Below are 23,252 nucleotides of genomic sequence, written 5' to 3'. Positions count from 1 at the left end.
GAACCACAGCAAGAACACAATTAAACATTATACCAGTTTTAATCCTGTTTCAGAACAGAACAATGGATCTGTGGAGGTGTGAAAGCAGCAGAGTTAAACGCTAAAGTCAAGCTGTTTTGTGTCCTGCTGAAGGTTTAAGCTGCTCTCATATTTGTGCAGTTTCAGTTTCTTGAAAACAAACAAAAGTCTCATGAAAAAGTGTCTGAAATAATCCTGATTACTCGCTCATCTAAAACAATATCTGGTAAAGGCTGAATGTGAAGGAGAGTCAGCAGTCATGAATATAGACCTTTTTCACAGCGGAATTGAACACCGGAAGCGCCCTTCGAAGCAGTGTATCGATATTTCCGGGTTCGCTAGGAGTCGCAGAGACATGACAGCCTCGGGACAGCTGATGACTTTCTCACGGTCAACTTTGCCATAATTTGGACAGGAAGATGTTGTTCGTTGAATGTGTAAACTGCCTTAATAAAACAGCATTTAAAGATACCGATTTGCAGAATTTGTGCAGAAAATGTGTCTTACACGCAGCATTTGCAACATCAGGTTCCAGTAAGGTGCACAGCCAACAGCATAAAATCTGCTCATTCAAGCCATTCGTAAACTAGATTAACCTGGCTATTTAACATCCAGCAGGATAAATAAAATACAAATATACAAAATGTAATATAACATATGTAATAATGAAATACATTGTAGAGTTCACACATTTTAAAGTGGGTCGGGCTTTCTTGTTTAGAGAGTTGTTTAACTTAGAGAGTATATTTCAGTCATCAATACCTCAAAATCTGGTTTCATATTAGTACATTTACATTTATTAATGTACAATTTTGTTAACAACATAAGCAAATTCAATAAATAAAACTATTTTCCTCTAGATTAGGATAATCAAGTAAAGCCCAAATGTACATTTATCCATGATGAAAGAGGTTTTGAACACAAAAGAATCGTTATTAATACATTTTGCAACTCACCCCATAAGCTGACTATGTACAATGCCAAAATAGGTGTAAAACTGTCTCCTCATATTCGTTACAAAAATACAATTTACATTAATCCCACTTTTAAATTTTTGCAAACAATGTTTTGCTAGATAAAACCTTTGGATGAGTTTATAGGATATTTCTTTAATTCTACTTCTAACATTATATTTTTGTGGTAACAGCCACACTTTTCTTCAATTCACCCTTTAATAAAGACATCCAATAAAATTGAATATAAGGTACAGTAATGATTTCTTTTTGGAAAAGAGTATGAATAGCTCTATCATTACTCTTGCTATTTAGTAAAACAAAATTTGCCGACATAAGATTTAGTAATATCAAAAGACGATGCATCAGAAGGATGGTCTTATTAATACCTCTAAATAACATGAATGAAGAACATGTCTCTGCAGGAATTGAACCAATAACAGTTGAAAACTTGCTGGGTTATTGAGATTTTGTAATAAGAAAGGACTTCATTGTAAGAAAAGTATACCATCTTTATTATATAACTGACTAAACAAATAATTTTGCTGTCAAAACAATTAAAAAAAGAGATTTGCATTTGTATGAACTGTCTATTATTCCAAAATAACAACAATGTAGGGATAAATCATGCTTATTGATTAATGACCATGATGAGCACTTGTTTGTGGAAGGCAGATAGCTTAACTGGAGTTTTGTCTATATTATAATTACTCATCAAAATAAACTATAGACCACCAGTCTTTAATGAAACATGATAATCTCCGCTTTGAAGTGCATACAGCATATGAGCGTACTCCCACATATAACTTGAAATGGCATTCAACCCCTCTAACATTGTCATCCATGCTTTTCCCTGTCCTTCGTCTTTCGGGAGATCGTGGTCGATAAAGTAAGAGTGTCGTTTTTGAGTTGGAGCAGCTGGGAACGCGGCAATCACAGCGATGAGATGACCCTGCCATTCTTTCTTGCTCCGTCGCATTGAAACCGGATGTTGTGGTACACTGCTTTGCTTACCGGAACCAGGAAGTGTGAAAAAGGCCTATTGATCAGGTGTTTCTCTCCTGACAGAATAAAAGTCCCCTAATGGACCATCAGTGTGAATGTGACTGTGGGTCAGGTGAAGAACACATGAAGAGAGCGGGTTTGTGTTTGTCTGAGCTCATTTTGTCTTAGTCCACAACAGAATCACAATATAACTGATGAAATCAGCTCATTTTCTGTTGTGTTTTATACATGACTTTCAAGATGATCTTCTGAGCTCAAGTGTGTCTTCTTTCTCCTCACAGCAGACTTTACAGCTTGATGTGGTGTATTATGAACAATGTCTTTACTCTGTACACTTCTACAGATGATGTCGAGTCCTTGTTGAGTGTGTGAATGTGTTCCCCTTTGGTTGGGGAACTTCAGTGCTATTAAGTGGATTTGATCTTTGTGAAAATCCACGAAATGGGAGGATTCGGTTCAGAAGCCGCTGGTCTGAAAGAGTATTGAACGGGCCAATAAATGCAATGAATTGGCAGCGTAAGCTTGCACAGGTGTGCTTCACTGCCAATTATCCCAGCATATAAGCACACCTGGAGCGAGCAAACGCCATCCTTTTCGCTTTAGAGACTTTCTGATCGAGTCGATGAGGGTTCCTCCTGCTGTGACCAGCGATTCTGAGTGAACGAGAGCATTCTCCCGGTCCAGAGTGTGTATACGCAGCGGCAGACGGTCGAGCTGGGTTTCTCCCTTGCCTGGCGTTCTTTGGGTCCGGTCCTCCAGAGCTGTGCGTATAAAGTTGCAAACTTCAAAGAAAGAGCAACACAGTCGTGCAGCACGTCCTTTTCAGGACGGCGCTCCGACTGTGCGTTTCTGGATGCGGTGGTTTCCTGTCCTCGGATGATGGGCACGGGCACTGCGTTACATGCCTGGGGGGTCCAGCATGTTAATGCGCTGCTCGCGGGCAGTTCACGTCCCCATTGCGATGCCATGACTGTTGCGCAGTAAAGATCGCGGCTAGCCTTTGCAAAAGGGCGAACCACCCCAGTTGTCCCCTGCTCTGCAGCGGGCACTCGGGCAGATCTGAGGGTTTCAGCGAGAGTTAATCCGTCGCCCACGGGCCCGCAGACCTCCCGCTCCTCTAAGTGCTCCATCCAAGCTTCGGGCGGGAGAAGCGATCCGTCTAACAGATGGTAGCTCTTACGCCCGATGACACCAGAGACCAGATGTCCACCGCGGCATCGGAGGGTGGGCTTTCATTGTCCCAGACCCGCTCGCCCCCTTCGGGCTGGTGAGCGCTGTCACTACGGATCCTGAAACGGACATGTTAGCCGTGCTTTCCCGGGCTGCTTCGGCCATGGGTTGGAGATGGTTTATTCCCCAGCTCCGCGGCCGGACCGATTAGAGGGGCGTTCCCTTCTTCCCGGAGGTGCACAGTAGGCTCACGCGGTCTTAAAAAGCACTTTTTTCTGCTCGTGCTGCGTGTCCCTCCACCCTCACCACTCTTAACGGTGGAACAGCCAGGGGGTATGTGCCGATTCCTCAGGTTGAGTGTGCGATGGCGGTCAATCCGCACGGCGCCTCTTCTTGGCGGGGTCCGCCTCGTCTCCCATCCAAAGCCTGTAAGTTATCTGCCTCCCTCGGAGCTAGAGCTTACATAGCTGCGGGCCAGGCTGCTTCCGCCTTGCATGCGATAGCCACCTACCAGCGCTACCAAGCGCAGGCGCTGCCCAAGCTGCACGAGGGTGGGTCCAACCCAGGCTTACGAGCTTCGCACCGCCGCTGACTTAGCTCTTCGGACTGCTGAGTCCGCTGCGTGTGCGATGGGGAGGACGATGTCCACATTAGTGATCCAGGAGCGCCACCCCTGGCTGATATGCGCGAAATCAACAAAGTCCGCTTTCTTGACTTCCCCATATCCCAAGCCATGTCCGGCGACACCGTCTTTGAATTCACCCAGGAATTCAAGGCGGTGAGAGAGCAGTTGATGGGTGATGTCTTATCATATCACATGGGTGATGTGCCATTCATACCTGCTCCTCGCCGAAGGCGCCCGCCTACGAGAGCTGCTCCGCCCCCGTACACGCCTCTGGCGAAGCGAGCGCGTCGGGCACCTCGGAAGCAGGCAGCCCCCCCTGCCCAGAACGCCGCTAAGTCTGGCAACGGACCGCGAAGCGTCCCTGGGACAGGCCATCTGGAGAAGAGGGAACTTGCTCTTTCCCCGCTGGAGGGCGGGGCCCCATTTCCAACGGCACTTTTTTACTGCCATGAAAACATCATGAAAGAGCTCTTTTCCACTTCCCCGGATGTGACAGCCCGAAATCTGCCAGTCTGGGACGCTATGCTTTCTAGCTTGCAGATTCGGTGCGTTTCGCCAGTGGCTCACGAGCGCTGGGAGGACGGTCTCTTTCTCCCATCCCTCGAGCCTCCCCTCCGGAGCTCGGGTGTGGAGTGAGAGCAAATATCTCACCTCTAGCTTTTCCGTGGGGCCTGCGCGCTTCCCGGATCAGCACACCCACTCCGCGCTGCCCCACTGCTGGTACGTCAGCGTTTGTAGCGATGAGTCCATTAGCGAGAGCTCTGCCTGCCTGGTTAGCGCGGGCCAGCTCTTCGCGGTGGCTCATACGCACAATCAGACTCGGCTATGCGATTCAGTTCGCGAAACGGCCCCCCAAGTCACAGGTGTGTATTCACCACGGTCAGCCCCCTGCACGCCCCTGTCTTGCGAGAGGAGATTGCTGTCCTCTTGGCGAAGGATGCAATCGAGCCGCTCCCTCCAGCCGAGATGGAGAGCGGGTTTTACAGCCCACACTTCATCGTGCCCAAAAAAAGCGGTGGGTCACGGCCAATCCTAGATCTGCGCGTTTTGAACCGCTGTCTGCACAAGCTGCCGTTCAGAATGCTCACGCAGAAGCGCATCCTCCGGTGCATTCATCCTCTGGGTTGGTCTGCAGCATTAGACCTGATGGACGCGTATTTCCATGTCTCCACTCTCCTCGCCACCGTCAGTTTCTGTGGTTTGCGTTTGAAGGTCGAGCTTGGCAATACAAAGCCCTCCCCTTCGGGCTCTCTCTGTCTCCGCAGGTCCTCACCAAGCCGCGGAGGGTGCCTTAGGGTAAACTCGCCCCCTTGCAGAGGATCTCTTCTCTCGGGCTGGAACTGGACTCGGTCACCATGGCAGCGCGCCTCTCCGGAGAGCGCGCTCAGCTGATGCTGTACTGTCTGAGAGAACTCGACAGTAAAATAGTGGTCCCACTGAAACTATTTCAGAGGCTCCTGGGGCATATGGCATCCGCAGCCGCTTCATGCCGCTCGGATTGCTCTATATGAGACCACTTCAGCACTGGCTTCTCGATTGAGTCCCCAGACACGCATGGCACACGTGCGCACACCGAGTCTCTGTTACTGCGCTGTGTCGCCGCGCCCTCAGCCCTTGGAGCGACCCCTCGTTCCTACAGGCCTGGGTGTCTCTAGGACAGGCGTCCAGTCTTGTTGTCGTTTCAACAGACGCTTCCAACACTGGCTGGGGGGCTGTGCGTTGCGGGCATGCGGCTGCGGACTTGTGGAAAGGTACCCAGTTGCATTGGCATATCGCCTGGAGCTGTTGGCAGTGTTCCTCGCTCTCCACCGTTTTTTTTCCGGTGCTGGAGCGGCAACACGTGCTGGTCAGGACGGACAGTACGGCGGCGGCAGCGTATATCAGCCGTATGGGTGGTATGCGTTCTCGCCGCATGTCTCAGCTCGCCCGCCGTCTGCTCCTCTGGAGTCATCCGCGGCTAAAATCGCTGCACGCCATTCATATTCAGGCAAGCTCAACCGTGCAGCCGATGCGATCTCACGGCAGCCGTACGTCCTGGAGAATGGAGACTTCACCCCGAGTCTGTTCAGCTGATATGGGCGCGATTCGGGGAAGCCCAAATCGATCTGTTGCTTCCCCCGAGATCGCTCATTGCCAGTTTTTCTTTCCCTGACCGAGTGCTCTCGGCACGGATGCACTGGCTTACAGCTGGCCTCGGGGCATGCGCAATACGCGTTCCCCCAGTGAGCCTGCTCGCGCAGTTACTGTGCAAGGTCAGGGAGGACGAGGAACAGGTTGCTGGTTGCGCCCCTCTGGCTCAACCGGACCTGGATGTCAAAGCGCTCCCTCGCGATAGCCCTCCCCTGGCAGTCCCTTCGAGAGAGCACCTACTCTCTCAGGGACAGGGCACCATCTGGCACCCTCGCCGATCTTTGGAGGTCCTTAGACGCGAGGAAGACTTAGGTAACCTGAGTGTCTCTCGCAGAGAAGACCCCCGTAATTTGCCAGATCAGCGTTGTGCTTTCTTTACGCCGAGAGAAGCTGGAGAGCAGGCTGTTGCCCTCCACACTCAAGGTTACGTGGCTGCCATCTCCGCTCTCATGACGCGGTGGCTGGCAGCACCGTGGGAACACATAACCTCATCATCCAGTTCCTCAGGGGCGCTAAGCGAATTAATCCAGTCATTATGGCGCTTTCCATACTTCTCCCATTTCGTGGACTTTCACAAAGATCAAATTCACTTAATAGCACTGAAGTTCCCCAACCGAAGGGGAACGTTCGAGGTTACAGAAGTAACCCTTCGTTCCCCGAGGAGGGGAACGGAAGTGCTATACTCCGTCGCCATAATGACTGTCCCTTAGCTGTTTGAAAGTCTCTTCAGCTTAAAAGGATGGCGTTTGCTCGCTCCAGGTGTGCTTATATGCTGGGATAATTGGCAATGAAGCACACCTGTGCAAGCTTAGGCTGCCAATTCATTGCATTCATTGGCCCGTTCAATACTCTTTCAGACAAGCGGCTTCTGAACCGAATCCTCCCATTTCCATCCTCCTCGGGGAACGAAGGGTTACTTCTGTAACCTCGAACGTTTGCTGATATGAGGGCTCGATCAATAAGGAGAGCTAATCAGGATGTGTGTGTTCATCACTGCTGTTGACATGAGCAGAAACAGCAGTCAGCATCTTCACAACACAAAGAGATGTGTGATTGTCCAACTGTGTGATGTGGACTATTGCTGTGTTTGTAGATTGTCTGGCTGTATGGTGACAGAGGAAGGCTGTGGTTTTCTGTCTTCAGCTCTGACTTCAAACCCCTCACACCTGAGAGAGCTTGATCTGAGCTACAATCATCCAGGAGATTCAGGAGTCAAGCTGCTCTCTGAACAACTGGAGGATCCAAACTACACACTGGACAAACTCAAGTATGTGGAGCATCACTGGCCTTGTGCTTTTACACTGAATGGCTTTAAAAAGACACTAGAAAGCTCTTTTCTGATCAGCTTCAGTTTTCTGTGAGGGTTATGGGGTGAGGACAGACAGAAGATACAGCTTGTAGAGTATTACAGTCATGTCTATGAAGAGCAAATCATTGAGTGTGAAATAAAGAGTGTTGTGCAAGTTACTTCCAAACTGTAATACATTACAGATTACTTATTACTGTTATTTAAATGTAATCCCTTACCTTACAATATTACTGTCTCAGAATTGTAATATGTTACATTACTCTTATATTACTTTTTAGTTACTTTCACCAAAATAACTACAGAATTAGAACTTAACATTATAAAATTCTATAATGTTCTATAATGAGCATTATACATCCAGTAGAAAGTGATTTGATGTAGCAGAATGACTGTGACCTCTCCAGGCTACTAACAATATAGTATATAATTGGCAATGTGATGGCTCAAGAGAATGCAAGAAAGGATGACAGCCAGAATTACAAATGATCTGTTAAAAGTATGGTAGAGGTAAAGTGATTATCTGGCAATATCTGTGAATGGCTTGGCTATATTCATATTAGACACAACAGGCCGATATGTAAAGTCTAATGCTATGACAAAATGCAGATTTTGTTTCTTTTCTTATTGTTGCCATTATTGTATTTACTTTACATTCAAGTGGTTTAAACACAAAACCGTCCTGCACAAAGTGAGCATGATGAACAGTTTTCTCAGTATAATGTTTGTGCACCGATTTCCTGTTTGTGGACAAAACTGCTTGCGAGCTCTCACATACGCTGCTCGCGCACAAATTCTCACGATCTCTCAAATATGCACTGCTCACGCACAAGTTTTCTTGCGTGCTCTCAGTACACTGCTCTCTCAGTGAGATTATATGCAGACTCACAATTCGTGTCTTGTGTTCCCTCTTCTTTTCAAGCTATTTGATATGATTTATATTAGTACACTAGTTATTAACAATAACCAAAATACTAAAATAGACTTATAATTTTTAATCTAATAAACCATAACATTGTTGGCTGTATGTTATATGATGAGATATTTCAAATAAAAAATGCATTTAGACAAAAATAAAAACTAACAAGCAGAAATATAACTAATAGAAAGACTTGATAAGGTATTATAGCCTACTGTACTATTCACTCTTCAAATAAATCTCATTATCAATCACATTTTTTTATGGCAACTAAAATAAAGTGAACTAGTGTCTGTTGTCTTCCACATTGTTGATGAGATTGTGGAGGACATTTTCCCTGCCATCATCTTCATTTTGAGAAGAAGCTGTTCCACAGGGCCCCTGAACACACATATTGTCATTACCCTGTTGTGGTAATACTATAGTTGCTATGGTAACACAAGAAGTGTAATATAAACAAATGATCCAGTGCTGTAGTTTTTTTTTTTTTTACAATATGGGGTAGATTGTACTACAATTCACCACACTTTACTGTAGTAAAACTACACTTTATATTTAATTTTATGAGTTCACTATTCTTAATACGACAGTATGCTTAAGCATTCATTGTAAATACTATAGCCTAAAACATAGGCAGTATACCTTATACTCAAAAACACTAGTATTTATTATAGAATGTATCTTAACCTGTAAGTAAATAGTGTAGCAATATATAAACCATATAAACATTCTTGGGATAACAATTAAATAAGAGGATCTCTGGAGAGCAACAGAACGAAAGGAAGAGGAAACACACAGCATAGATTGTGAGTCTGCATCATCTGACGGAGCAAGAGCAGGTTGTTAGCACGTGAGCAGCCCAGCCAGTGTTGAGTGAACGCGATGAGATTTGTCCACAGAGGAAACCGGCACGTTCACTCGCTCGTATTACATGAATGAGCTTACGACATTTGTCAGTGAAATAACGTCATATGCACTTACGTCCGTCTCGTGAATGCACTGTCTTATGCCATTTTCATCTATTTGCCACTTTTCCGCTGCGCGTACTGCGAACCGGGCTGAGCCAATAGCCCCGGACCTTGAGCTCAGAAGCTGAAATCATTCCGCGTTCAAAGTAAAAAGGTCCCATAGCCAGAAGGAGATTAATGACAGCACGCGCATATATTCTCTAGCCACGAACAGGAAATAGAACTGCGGTATTTTTTATTTGTTAATGCCTTGCGGCCGAAAAGTTTGTTGTAACGCACGCGTTACTGAACATGTACCGAGTAAAATATTACTGAAAATATATTAGTAATGCCTTACACTACTGCGTTACAGGAAAATGTAATACATTACTGTAATACATTACTTTTGTAACGCATTACTCCCAACACTGGAAATGAATCTCCTCTCTAAATGTTGGAGTGTATTGGCTCAGTTACAGTGACATTAAGCGGGACACACTGTACAGTTTCAGCATTTGAGCTGAGCAGAGAAACTTCTTCCTCCATTTCTGCTGAATAATCCTACAATATCAGGTCAGGAATAGGGTTGGGGATTGAAGATGGATTCAGATTCTGGAATCAGACACTTGGATTAATGTTCAGACTCTTGTTCTAAAATCAACATCTGGATTCCTCTTCTCTGTGCACATGTGTATTTTTCCACTTGCTAATCTGTCAGGAACTTGGGCGCTGGCGAGCAGCTTTAATAATCTGAACATAGTTTAGAGATGGACTGCAACATGTGCTCAAAGGCTGCATGTGCTGAAGAACGATGGCAAAGCTAAGTGTGATCACTGTAATAAATGAATGTTGCAGCAGGGTGTCTCCATCAACATGAGCAGTATCTGCGCTCGCTTCACCAACAGCAGAGGAAAAGAACGCACTGTGTTACATTCATTGTGCATCCCGGCTCAACCAACAAGTGTTGTGTGTTTTAGCTGAAGAGTTTGAGCGTGTAGCTGAGCAGCTCAGTGCTAGCTTTAGCTTATTAGCTGAGGGGGAAACTAAACAGCTCATTCTCTCTATCTGTGTGTGTTTACAGTCTGTATCATGGAGGACACACGAGGATTACAGCAGGACCACGCAAATGTAGGACTTCACACACACACACACACACACTCTCTCTCTCTTAAACACACACACACACAATCACTCACTCTCTCACACACACTTTGTTTATAAATGTGTGTGTTCTCTTGTTTAGGGCTCTGTTTCCTTACACTGGATCCAAACACAGCACACACTGGACTCATTCTGTCTGAGGAGAACAGAGAGGTGAAGCGTGTGTTAGAGAAACGTACGACGTATCCTGATCATCCAGACAGATTTGATTTTCATCCTCAGGTGTTGTGCAGAGAGAGTGTGTGTGGACGCTGTTACTGGGAGATTGACTGGAGTGGAGATTATGTGTGTATATCGGTGTTATATAAGAGCATCAGGAGGAAGGGAAGAGGTGCTGAGTGTGAGTTTGGATTTAATGCTCAGTCCTGGAGTTTGTTCTGCTATTCCTCCAGTTTCATATTCAGACACGATAACACACACACTGATCTCCCAATGTATCCGCTCAGCAGGAGAATAGGAGTGTTTGTGGATCACAGTGCAGGAACTCTGATCTTCTACAACATCTATAGAGACACAATGAGCATCATCCACTCAGTCCAGACCAAATTCAATGAGCCGCTCTGCTCTGGGTTTGGGGTTTATTCTGGATCATCAGTGAAACTGAGCTGAAGACTGAAGAGAGAATACTCTGCAGGAGCAAATCAACAGCAGTGTGCATGTGTGTGTGTGCGTGTGTGCGCATGTGTGTGCACGCGCTCGCATGTGTTCACTACTGTGTGTAAGTGTGCACATATGTTTTCTGTGTGTGTGTGTGCACACGAATTGTGTTCACTGTTGTGTGTGTATGTGTGAAAGAGATCTGTGTGTGGCATAACCAATGGGTTCAATAATGTTCAACAGCTAGCACGACTACGCCACCCTAGAATATGGCCAGGGACCTATATTTTATATTATAAAAGGCAACACAGGTAAGCTTGCAGTAAATGGCAAGAGACGTGGATTGGAAAAATACATACAAACTTTATTTTTCAAAAATGTATCAAAAAGGGGGACAATGTATATACTGTTTAAATTCAATAAAACCCATCTACTAAAAATACACTACACGCACACACTAAAACACCTGGATTTAGGAGTGCAGGAGCTGAGACGTGACAGCAGAGAATAAGGGCACAACAAGGCCTCCACAGCAAGACCACCAAGACCTGTGACACACACACCCACAGCGCATACACACAGCACACGTGCAAGAAAGACCTCCACCAGAAATCCACCCTGCCTTAGGTGCTCTGCTCCTGAAAACACAAAATCCAGTTACTACAAAGTTTTAATAAACCGGTCACTGACACTCTAACACACAATCACTTGGGCGCACAACACACTGCAATGCTAATGAATAATGGATTACAACCCCTCTTAATGAACCCTCTGCTGAAGAAGCAACCCAAAAATACAAAATATAAGAGAAAGACACAAAAGGGTTAAACAGTCTTGAACATACATACACGAAGACTGTTACAAATAATAAAAAAATACAATTTCAATAAAGCATACAAAAAAAACAATGTAATAGAAAGAAATCACATTAGAAAATACTAATTTCAAGGAAACCAACACAAAAGTAAAAAATAAATATATATCTAACAAAACTAGGCGAAATTACCCAAATAAAAGAAAAAAAAAGAACACAAGGACCATTCAAATCGGTCAACCACAACCTTCAAATATACGGTCCTAGCACTGAATGTGTAGGGAAACTGATGTTTACTACATTAAAACAGCATCATCCCCAAAAATACTTAAATAGCATCAAAGCAGCAGTTAAACAGCAGTAAAGCAGCAGTTAAACCGCGGTTAAGCAGCAGCGTCGTTTAGAAACCTCCCACGTAGCTATAGGTTGTCATACGGCACCCAGCAATCATTTTTGGTCTGTAACATGGTAAAAACCATGTAACATGGTAAGGGGATTGAAGTTAGATTGAGTGCATGAGCAAGCTAATCCAAAGATTTTTAAAATCACTTACCGCACCAGTCAATTTCGCCTAATCAAGAACATCAGAACGCCAACACAGAGGAAAACGGGCTCAATCAATCATTAATAAGTCCTAAACATATCCGTTGGGTTAAACGTAGTTTCGTAACACAGTGAAACGAACTGCTGACTGCAAGGGAGGAGGAAACAAATAATGATCACTTTACTACAATCAACTTTCCATCCAAAAAGCAACAAGCAAACGCAGCCAGTTATCTGCAGAAGAGCAGCCGTAGATGCAGACCAACACCGTGATCCCGATAAGACGCACCACTAAACAAACATACAACACATGAGCTTTCCCAATGAAGCAACCCGTACACAGGCGAGCTGTCATCCACATACCTGCCGGCGAGTGACTGAAAGCGGGAAGTGACCAGTCGGAAGGGGCGGGACTCGTGACACATACCATCCTGGTTGTCATTTTATATCTTCCCCCACTGATTACTAATAGGGTAGGGGGTATGCCACCCGCAACCACAGAGGGGCGGCGCTTGTCTGGCCACATGTGTGTGTGTGTGTGTGCATGAGATAGAGAGAGAGTGTTTGTGTGTGTGAGAGATTGTGTGTCAGAGAGTGTGTGTGTGCATGCATGCGTATGAGACAGTGTCTGTATTTGTCTCTGTGTGATGTGTGTGTTTGTGCGCTTGTTTTCACTGCTGTTTGTGTGTGTGTGTGTATTGCTGTGTACATGTGTATGTGTGTGTGTGTGAGAGTGTATGTGTTTGTGTGTGTGCGTGTGTGTGAGTGTCTGTGTGTGTGTGTCTGAGTGTGTGTGTGTGTGTAAATGTCTGTGTGTGTGATAGAGTTTGTGTGTGTGTGTGTGGGAGAGAGAGTGTGTGTTTGTGTGTGTGAGTGTCTATGTGTGTGATAGTGTGTGTGTGTGTGTGTGTGTGTGTGTGTGACAGAGAAAGAGAGTGAGTGAGTGTGCGTGTGTTTGTTTGTGTAATAGAGAGAGAGAGTGTGTGTGGGAGAGTGTGTGTGAGTGTCTGTGTGTGATAGTGTGTTTGTGTCTGTGTGTGTGTGTGTGATAGAGTGTGTGTTTGTGTCTGTGTGTGGGAGAGTGTGTGTGTGTCTGTGTCTGTGTGTGTGTTAGAGTGTGTGTTTGTGTGTGTATGAGAGAGAGAGTGTGTGTTTGTGTGTGTGTGTATGAGAGAGAGAGTGTGTGTGTTTGTGTGTGAGTGTCTGTGTGTGTGATAAAGTGTGTGTTTGTGTGTGTGTGTGTGTGTATGAGAGAGAGAGTGTGTGTGAGTGTCTGTGTGTGTGATAGAGTGTGCGTGTGTGTGTGTCTGAGAGAGAGGTTTTTTTTTGAGGTTGAAATAACTTTTATTATAATATATTTAAGCTACACTTTTACACAATTATTAAATATTAAAGCAAAACTTTACAAATAAAAACAGTTCATCTTCAGTGATTGCACACAAAGCCCCTTTTAGACAGCAAATTAGATTAAACTTTGCGGTAACACTTTACAACAAGGTTCATTAGTTAATGCATTTACTATCATGAACTAATCATGAACAACACATGTACATCATTTATTAATCATAATTGAACATTTACTGATGCATTATTAACATTCAATTCCATGCTTGTTAACATTAGTTAATGCAGTTAACATGTGCGTTAACATGTGAGTTAACATGAACTAACAATGAACTACTGTATTTTCATTAACGTTTATTAACATGAATAAATACTGTAGTAGATGTATTGTTCATTGTTTGTTCATGTTAGTAAATGCATTACTTAAAATTAACTCATGAACCTTATTGTAAAGTGTGACCAACTTTGCAAGATCATTCATGGCTTTATAATAATTAAAATCTATTAAGACTCTTGATTTAACAGAATTCCTAAATATTACACATAAATCATTACACAGGCCATGATCAATCTTTTCCTTTCTCGTATTATAAATTGCCATTTTGGCATGTCCAAAAATAAAATTAAACAACTGACTCTGATGTTTTCAGCTTTTTAAATACTTAAAACCCAATATAAAAACTTTCATTGAAAAACATTGCTTAAGACCGTAAATAAAGGTGTCAATGTAGCACACTGGTAAAAGCATGAAATACTGTTTCCTTTTGTAAACAAAGTGAATCAACTTCTTGATTAATCACAGAAACAAAAGCATTCACCGCAATAGCACCATGTAACAACCTCCATTGTAGGGATGTCCCGATACAACATTTTAACTTCCGATACGATACCGACATTGCAGCCATCAGTCCGATACCGATATAAATCCGATATCAGCACAAATTATGAATACGTTACTTTTACCTCTTTTGTTGAGTAGAATGTATGAACGGCTAGATCAAACTGAGAACAAGTCAGCAACAGTAAGTATGGAAAAAACAACCAGTTTATTAACTATTGGTTGCATGAATGTGAACTTTTACATAAGAATATATAAAAAGAATTAAATAATAAATATTAAGACCCTGAAAAATATCTTAATTGAATAAACAAAAATACATTTTTAAAGTGCAAAATGCTAATTAAAGGTCACTTCAGTTCATTTTTTGCCATCAGCAAAGAGTAGAAACAGCTGAGAGCAGGAACATAAGGAAAAAAATATTGTTTATTAAACAACTGCTAAAGGTTCAGTGTCCAAAGTTTCAATTTCACACACAGCTTCTTGATGAATTTTTGATCAAGCTGAGCTGAAAAATAGCTTTCAAACTGGGCAGCAGAAATAAGTTATTGTTAAGTTAATAAAAATGTGCAGCATTGTTAGTACAAACATTTACATGATCAGAGTTATTTCATCTGTGTTTATATAATAAGAAGATTGAGGCTGTATACATGTTCCCAAACATTATTAATTTTATAATATATATATTGCACATATTATATTAAACATAAAAATACTTGCAGAGGCTAGATTGAAACACACCTTTTCCCCACAGCACTTGAAATAATGTGACTTTTAAGAATAATTTTATTTATCAAAATTCATTATTTTTGCATATTTGCACAGATTCCACCATACTGCCCACATGGGAAAATTAGACAATGTAAATAACAGCAAACTGATGTGCAAAGCTGACACTGTTTATCAGAGCATGCTATCTTTCTGGGCTTTTTAAAGAAGAGTAAACATGGGAATGTCTCTAATTAAATTTTCCTTCTGCCCCAAAAGTAACACCATTCTTTCTTTTAAACTGTAATGGCCATCAGCAACAGAATGATTTCTTATTCTTATTTAACAGACAATGAAAACAACAAAAATGTTTAGCATTTTACATGACATTGTTCCTTTCAGTGTTCAAGTAAAAAAAAATGAAATAAAGATTAAATCCACTATTTCACTCCTATTATTCATGTGCACCACTGACAGGTCAAATCTGCTTCCTCTCTTGGTGCTGCTGAGAGTTTGAGATTGAAAGTTTGCGTATAAAATAATGTAGAAACGCAGTTAAAGAAAGCAGAATCCGGGACGTGTTAGCGATTTAAATATTGGCTGAATGCAATTTTTAAGTCCCAAATAGAGGACATGTCCGGGAAAAAGATAATTTATTGTAGCTTTTTTCCTGCGTGTCCTCGCGCTCTTCTCAAAGCTAAAGTCAGAGCAGGTGTCCAGCGCGTCTCTGTGGGTCTGCAGCAGCACCAGAGCCCACGAGTCTGGCGGAGACTTTTCTCATGCACACAGAACCAGACCACTGAGGTAAAGTTTTATGTGTGGGAAGCGCTGGTGATGAATTAGGTATCACACTGGATGAACCACGATATGCCATGACCGAATTGAGGCTCGCACGATGTGTGCTACGTCGCCATTCTGTGCCTTATGTTGCCTAGCAGCCTTATGCAAAACAATGTAAAGATCGTTTGACGTGAAGTAAATAAACCAGTAACGTTAGAGAAGTGCCGTTGTTGCTAGCATCAGCGTGTGCTACCGTCACAATAGATTTCTATCGTAATACACCATAACTTAGTGTAAAGAGCACGTTAAATCTTAGAGACTTTGCAAGCAAGCAGTGTTGTGATCACGTGGGCTTTGCACGCTGGCTCTGGACGCTGCTGGATAGAATAGCTGTAACGGAGTTTGGAGAGTATCGGACTGCTTATATCGGAGATTTTTAACGCAGTCCGATATAGTTTTTTGGACTGATATCGGACGAATGTCCGATATCAATATCGGATCGGGACATCCCTAGAAACAATGGAAATGCAAACAATTGATGACTGCTGCAATTTTAAAAAGGGAGAAGACAAAGTCAGCAGGATTCGAACCTGCGCGGGGAGACCACAATGGATTTCTAGTCCATCGCCTTAACCACTCGGACACGACTACAAGACTGCGTGAACTTCCATGTCTTCATGCCTAGTACACGTATTCTGCATCCAGATGAAACTTTAATCAAGTGCTAGCTCAACGGCAAAAGCTGTGGCTCCACAAAATGAGCCTTACACACCCGAACAGGGACTTGAACTCTGGACCCTCAGATTATAAGTCTGATGCTCTACCCACTGAGCTATTTCTTTTTTTGTTTTATTCAAAAAATCATCACATTACATTAACATTTAAATACTTCAAGACATTTTACAAAACAAATACATTAAAATAAGCATTCTTCATAAAATAACATCCTCTTTGGGCATTTTCCACTTCAAACCATTTAAAACATTATACACTTCATCATTAAACACATCATAAAAGCTTGGTAACATGTCTTCTCCTTTAAAATACCAGTACAGACTTTTTATTTATCTTTCCACATTTCTTTTTAGTACTTTCCACACATTTAAAACAACTTTTTCCTGTTTTGCTACATTTCTTCTTTCCCACACACATTTTTTAATCATCATTATAAGAAGATTTACAAACTTTTTGTTTTTGTTTTCCATATTCCATCCGAACATCACCAGAGTATTCCATTCCAATTGATCTTCATCCCAATCTTTCAATAAATCTTTTAACATTTTTTGGCATTTCATGTAAAAACATTCTAATTCTTTACAGTATAAAAACAGGTGTAAAATTCCTTCATCTTCTTGAAAACATACCTTACATGTTGCATTTGGTTCTCTCTGTATCTTTGTAAAAATGCACTCAGTAAAAATTGCCTTGTGTCTTATAAAATATTCAAAACATTCCAATCTTGTTTCTATTATTTTCCCTCTCATGTTTTTCCATATATTTTCCTTTTTCACATTATTCAATCTTTGTACCCAAAAGTTATTTGCTATAGGTTCTTGAAATACACTATCTCTAAAATAAACATAAAAGTCTTTCAGTAAACAATCTTTTAAATTACAAAGCTTTCCTTTTAAATAGACATGTATGATTTTTTCATTCCCACCTTCTTCCATATTTTCTATTCTTGTAATCCATTCTTTTGGTATGGCACCTTTGACCGTTTCAAGTTTATTTTCTATTTCCTTTACACTGTATTCCTCTTTAGCTTCTTCCATTAAGTCTACTATATATTGCTTAGTTAAAAATCCCTTTTTGAATTCATAAAGAACATCCCTTATTCTTAAAATCCCGACATCCATCCATTTTTTTAAAAATAGTTCCTTCCCTTCTTTTAAAATACATTTATTTAAAAACAAAGGTTGATTTAGCAAGTTTTCTCTTCCCTTTACTTGGTAAAATACTCCGTCTAAAAATTTCCCCCATGCACTTAAAATTTCTTGATAAAACCCTGGTAACTTTTCCGTCATCCAGTTTTTTGTTTTTAACCAAAGAATGTCTTCTCCTAAGTTAAAATTGCCAACTTTGTTTAAAAAATATTTCATGACCTTTTTCCATTCTGTTGAGTTCTCCTCTTGTAAAAGCTTTTTAACTATTTTGACTCTAAGACAATTCTTCTTTTGTTTAATATCAATCAATCCTATCCCTCCTTCTGTTGCTCCTATTATTGTATTGTACGCAATTCTTGGGGGTTTCCCCTCCCATAAAAAAATCTTGAACACACTTTTTCAATCTCCCTTCTATCCAACATGGCATTTCTGTTACATATAATTTATACCATAGCTTTGATGTCATTAAAACATTTAATATTAAGGCTTTCCCCTTTAAACAAAGTTCTCTCATCCTCCAAAAGTTTAATCTTGATTCTATTCCTCTTATTAGATCATCCCACATCTTTTCTGTTGCTTTTCTTTCATTTTTACCAATTAAAATTCCTAAAATTTTCAGTTCTTCTACTTCTCTAAATTGGAAACAATCTGTTAAAATTATTTGCTCTACCAAACCTTATATATTGTGTTTTATTTTCATTTATTTTGCTTCCTGTTCCCTTACAAAACTCTTGTACTTTTTTCATGGCTTCTTTTACACTCTTTTTCTCCTTTACTATTATTGTTGTATCATCAGCATACTGGTATATTTTTCCTTCATCCTCCTCTTCTATTTTTATTCCTTTAATTTTAGTTTCTCGTTTTATTGCTAACCCTAAAGGTTCTGCGACTAGGGAATATAATAGTGCTGAAAGAGGACATCCTTGTCTAATTGATCTTGTAATTTTAAAACAATCTGTTAAAAATACATTACATTTTACTTTTGTTAAAGGCCCTTTATATAAAATTTTAATCCAATTAATAAAATTCTCTCCAAATCCAAATGTTTTGAGTACATCAAATAAGTAAGTATGTTCTACTCTGTCAAAAGCCTTTTCAAAATCTAAACTAAGTAAAAAACCATTCATCTTCTTTTCTTGTATATAGTCTATTGTGCTTTTAATACTCATTGTTACATCTGCTATATCTCTCCCTTTTATTGCATATGCTTGGTTTGATTTAATTAATTTATGCATTACTTCCTTTAATCTATTCACTAAAACTTTTGCTAAAATCTTTAAATCTGTATTCAGCATTGTTATTGGTCTATAATTTTGTAATTCAGTTTTCATTTTCTTTTATATATTAACTTCATTAATCCCATCCCCATTCTTTCATTCATCTCTTTACATTCAAAAATTTCTTTAAAAACTTCTTTAAGTATTCCTTTTAAAATATCTTTAAAAACAATATAAAATTCATTTCCTATTCCATCTATACCTGGACTTTTCTTTTTATTTAGTTGATTTATTGCAATTTCAATCTCTTCTTCTTCTATTTCTCTGTCACATTCTTTGTTGTCATCTTTTTCTAGTTTTAATTTTATATAATTTAGAATTTTCCTTTCTTTTTCTTCATCAATACCTTTTGCTTTAAATAGATCTTCATAAAAATGTTTGATTTCTTCTAGTATTTCTGTTTCCTTTCGCAATTTTTCCATTTCTCCCTTTAATTTCCTTTAGTATTCCTGCTTTACCTCTTTGCTTCTCTAAATCAAAAAAGAATTTCGTGCATTTTTCCCCTTCTACTGTGTATTTAGATCTGCTCCTCAACATTGCCCCCTTATATTTGTCTTCTTCTAAATCTCGTAATTTTTGCTCTATTTCTTTGATTTTTTCAATATCTTTATTTTCCTTGTTTAATTCTTTTTCTAAGGATCTTTTAACTTCTTTTTCTGTATACTTTTTACATCTTTGTAGTACTGCGCAATATTTGATTGTGTATTTTCTTATTTGATATTTTGTGTTTTCCCAGCATATCCTTTTATCTTCATCATACATTCTATTTTCTTTTTCATTCTCTATTATTTCTTTGACTTTTTGAACATAATCTTCATTTTTTAAAATGGTTGTGTTTAAAAGTTCCTGGTCCTTTTTGTATGTTATCTACATTCACTTTAAAATGCAAGAGCTTATGATCACTAAAACTGTTCTCTTCATACTGTATGTTTTCTATAAAATTTTCAATATTTCTAGTACATAAAATAAAATCTATTCTCATTTGACATATAAAATTCCCCACTATTTGTCTCCTTGAAAACTCTCTTTTTTCTCTATTCCTTTCCCTCCATATATCTACTAAACTATTTTCCTTTATTAACTCATTTAGTTCCTTTCTTCCTATATCCGATTTAAAAACCATTCCATCAGCCATATCTTGTTTTCTAAAAACAGTATTAAAATCTCCCATCATTATTATTTCTTTAAAACCTTTTAATACTTTATTTAAAACCTCAAAAAATTCTTTTTTGTCTTTATCTTCTGTTGGTGCATGTATATTTGCTATTATTAATTCATGTCCTTCATAGTTCACCTCTATTACTAAACATTTTCCATAATTATCCCTATACACAATTCTTTTAAAGTTTAAAACATCTTTCCTTATTAAAAAAGCAACACCTCTTCCAGATTTTCCATCACCATTATTATATATAATATCCCCTTGCCACAACTTTTTTAAATCGTCCATTGCATGTTCTTTCCAGTTTGTTTCCTGTAAACCTATCACTTCCTTGTTTTTACATTTCTCTCTTATTTTCTCAAATTTATCTTTTCCCATCAGTCCCCTTGCATTAAAAGACACACAGTTTAAAACCATTAAAATAAATAAAAATGAAATTAAAAACCTACACATCCTCATTGTCCTTTCTCTCCTTCCAACGCTCTCAACCAACAACTTCTTTCGTTAAAAGAGACAAAGATTAAAAGCATTTTAAAATAGATAAAATATTTTAAAAACATCATTTTTCTTCATCTTCTTCCAGTCCCCTTAACACTTCATACCTATTTACATATTTAGCTCTGTTCTTTGTTAAAACCTTTTTCTTTGCCATGTCCAAGTTTGGTTTTACCTTAAAAGTTCTTCTTCTTAAAAATCCTCTTTCCACTTTGTTCTTATCCACATTTTCCATCCTTGTTTCTTCATCATTTGCCATTCCTTCAGCTTGACCAGTCTTTCTTAGTTCCTCTTTTTCCACAGTGCTTAAAAAAGTTTTAAAACTGTCCGATATTTCCATTTGTGACCACTGTCCATCCTGTCCTGATAACTGTACTTCATTCTCTTCATTTTCGTTTTCTCCTTCCTTTTTTTCATTGTTATTCATTTCCTCCTCCATTGTCCTTTCTATTGCTTCATTATCTTCTTCCCTTTTGTTGTTTTCTTCATGCACCTGCCGGTCCTGATCTTCTCCTCCTCCTTCCCCTCCTTCCATCCAGCATTCACACTTGTTTAAAAAATTTTTACATTCCGGGCACCTGACAGTGATACAGTCTCTTGCAAAATGCCCCCTTTCCTCACATTTGTAGCACTTGAATTCTGGACAGTCTTTCAGCATGTGTTCCGGGCTCATGCACAGCCTACAGGTCTTCACCTGATGACTGTGCATCACCCTGAAGTACTGCGTTCCTTCTGCTGTCTCCATTTTTGTGCTGTATGGCAAGGATGCCACCTCTTTAGGGAACCTCACTTTAAGGAACCTTGTTCCGTCTTCTATGTCGGTACCCGGATAAAACCTTCGTTTAATTTTAGATATGGGACAAACTCCCCAAGTATCTAATTTTTCCAGAATTTCCTTATCTTCAAGATAGACCGGCAGGTGCATGAAGGAAACAACAAAATCCCTATTATGAAGCTTTTTAATTTCACAGTTCACCCCATTTATCATCAGTTTGTCAGTCAATTGTTCACATAATTCTTCTGTTTCCATTGTTAGTTCGTACTCCTTCCCTTGTCTTGGTCTTAAAGCCAGAATTTTTCCATGTCCACACTTTTCAATCACCGCTTTAATAATATCTTCTGCTCTCACTTCCTGTACATCTTCCACATTAATGATAACTGTTGCCTCCTTTAAATACTTTCTTCCACCTATTTGGCCTCGATCGTGCAGATTCGCACTCTATAACATCAGAAAGATCCGACCCTTCTTATCTGAACATGCAGCTAAACTCCTTGTTCAAACTCTTGTTCTCTCCAAACTGGATTACTGCAACTCTCTACTAGCTGGGCTTCCAGCTAACTCTATCAAGCCTCTTCAGCTGCTCCAGAACGCAGCAGCACGAGTGGTCTTCAATGAACCTAAACGAGCACATGTCACTCTGCTGCTAGTCCGTTTGCACTGGCTGCCAGTTGCTGCTCGCATCAAATTCAAAGCTCTAATGTTTGCCTACAAAGTGACTTCTGGCCTTGCTCCTTCTTATCTGCTCTCACTTCTGCAGATCTATGTGCCCTCCAGAAACTTGCGTTTTGTGAATGAACGTCGCCTCGTGATTCCATCCCAAAGAGGGAAGAAATCACTTTCGTGAACGCTCACGCTTAATCTGCCCAGTTGGTGGAATGAACTCCCTAACTGCATCAGAACAGCAGAGTCACTCGCTATTTTTAAGAAACGACTAAAAACTCAACTATTTAGTCTCCACTTCACTTCCTAATCTGCAATTGCCTCTCTGGATATCACACTAACTGTACCCAAAAAAAATAAATAAAAATACTAATACTAATACTTTCCTTCTTAGACTTTACAGACCTGAAACTTGCCTATAGCACTTATTCATTGTTGCTCTTATAGTTTTGTAAATTGCTTCCTTGTCCTCATTTGTAAGTCGCTTTGGATAAAAGCGTCTGCTAAATGACTAAATGTAAATGTAAAATGACGTTTGCCTGAAAAACTTATGCTGAAAAAAGAGCACTTTAAAAGCTTATTTGACAAAAATCATGACTACATCTTTTTTATGTTACTTATTTAAATAGGTTAATCATGTTCCAACTACATTTTTTTTCCATTTTTCAAAGTTTAACCTAATATTTTAGTCAGTTTGAATAATATTAGTTTGAATAGAAAAGTTAAAAACAGTGTAGTTATAACCTGTAGTCTGTTAGACTTGCTGCATGTTTATTTAGGTCAATGTCTGTTAATGCTCTTCTCTTTCTGTACTATCAAACAGACTCATATATATATAATCTATGCTTTACGTTATAAATCAGCTCCTCCTAACATTCGTCATGTGGTATATCGCACACGATAGCTTTTTCTTTATCTGGAGATTATAAGTGTTATAATCTAATTAGGAGTGTTAAAGATTTTTTTTAGAAAGTTATTGTTCATGCAGGAAAAAATAATGACAATTTTATATTGTATCTTAACCGTTTTGTTTTGTTTTTTAAAGAGCAATATACTTGTTTGGTGTTGGATTAAACAGATATGCGAAATATGTCTGGTTGCATAATGGTAAGAAATCTGGAGACTGGAGTGTTTTG

At 40.2% G+C, this 23,252-nt stretch overlaps 2 protein-coding genes and 1 non-coding gene across 3 annotated transcripts in view; 1 reads left to right on the top strand and 2 right to left on the bottom strand.

Moving 5' to 3' along the window:
- Positions 1 to 13,594, top strand: part of LOC110439541 (NACHT, LRR and PYD domains-containing protein 3-like) — a 50,846-nt gene extending 37,252 nt beyond the window's left edge. The window contains exons 9-11 of the mRNA XM_073948239.1: positions 6,995 to 7,168; positions 10,155 to 10,201; positions 10,317 to 13,594. Of these exons, the coding sequence (XP_073804340.1) occupies positions 6,995 to 7,168; positions 10,155 to 10,201; positions 10,317 to 10,843 (748 nt within the window). The 3' untranslated portion in view covers positions 10,844 to 13,594. The remainder of the gene's footprint in view (positions 1 to 6,994; positions 7,169 to 10,154; positions 10,202 to 10,316) is intronic.
- LOC100537530 (uncharacterized) overlaps positions 1 to 23,252 on the bottom strand; it is an 858,077-nt gene that overhangs the window by 355,204 nt on the left and 479,621 nt on the right. The window lies entirely within an intron of this gene.
- On the bottom strand, positions 16,428 to 16,509 carry trnas-aga (transfer RNA serine (anticodon AGA)). The gene has a single exon. It is a non-coding gene; the product is annotated as a tRNA-Ser (tRNA).

The sequence above is a fragment of the Danio rerio genome, chromosome 4 (assembly GCF_049306965.1).
Source record: "Danio rerio strain Tuebingen ecotype United States chromosome 4, GRCz12tu, whole genome shotgun sequence".
NCBI lineage: Eukaryota > Metazoa > Chordata > Actinopteri > Cypriniformes > Danionidae > Danio > Danio rerio.
Note: the sequence above shows the minus strand (reverse complement) of the source record. Positions and strands in the feature narration are given on the sequence as shown.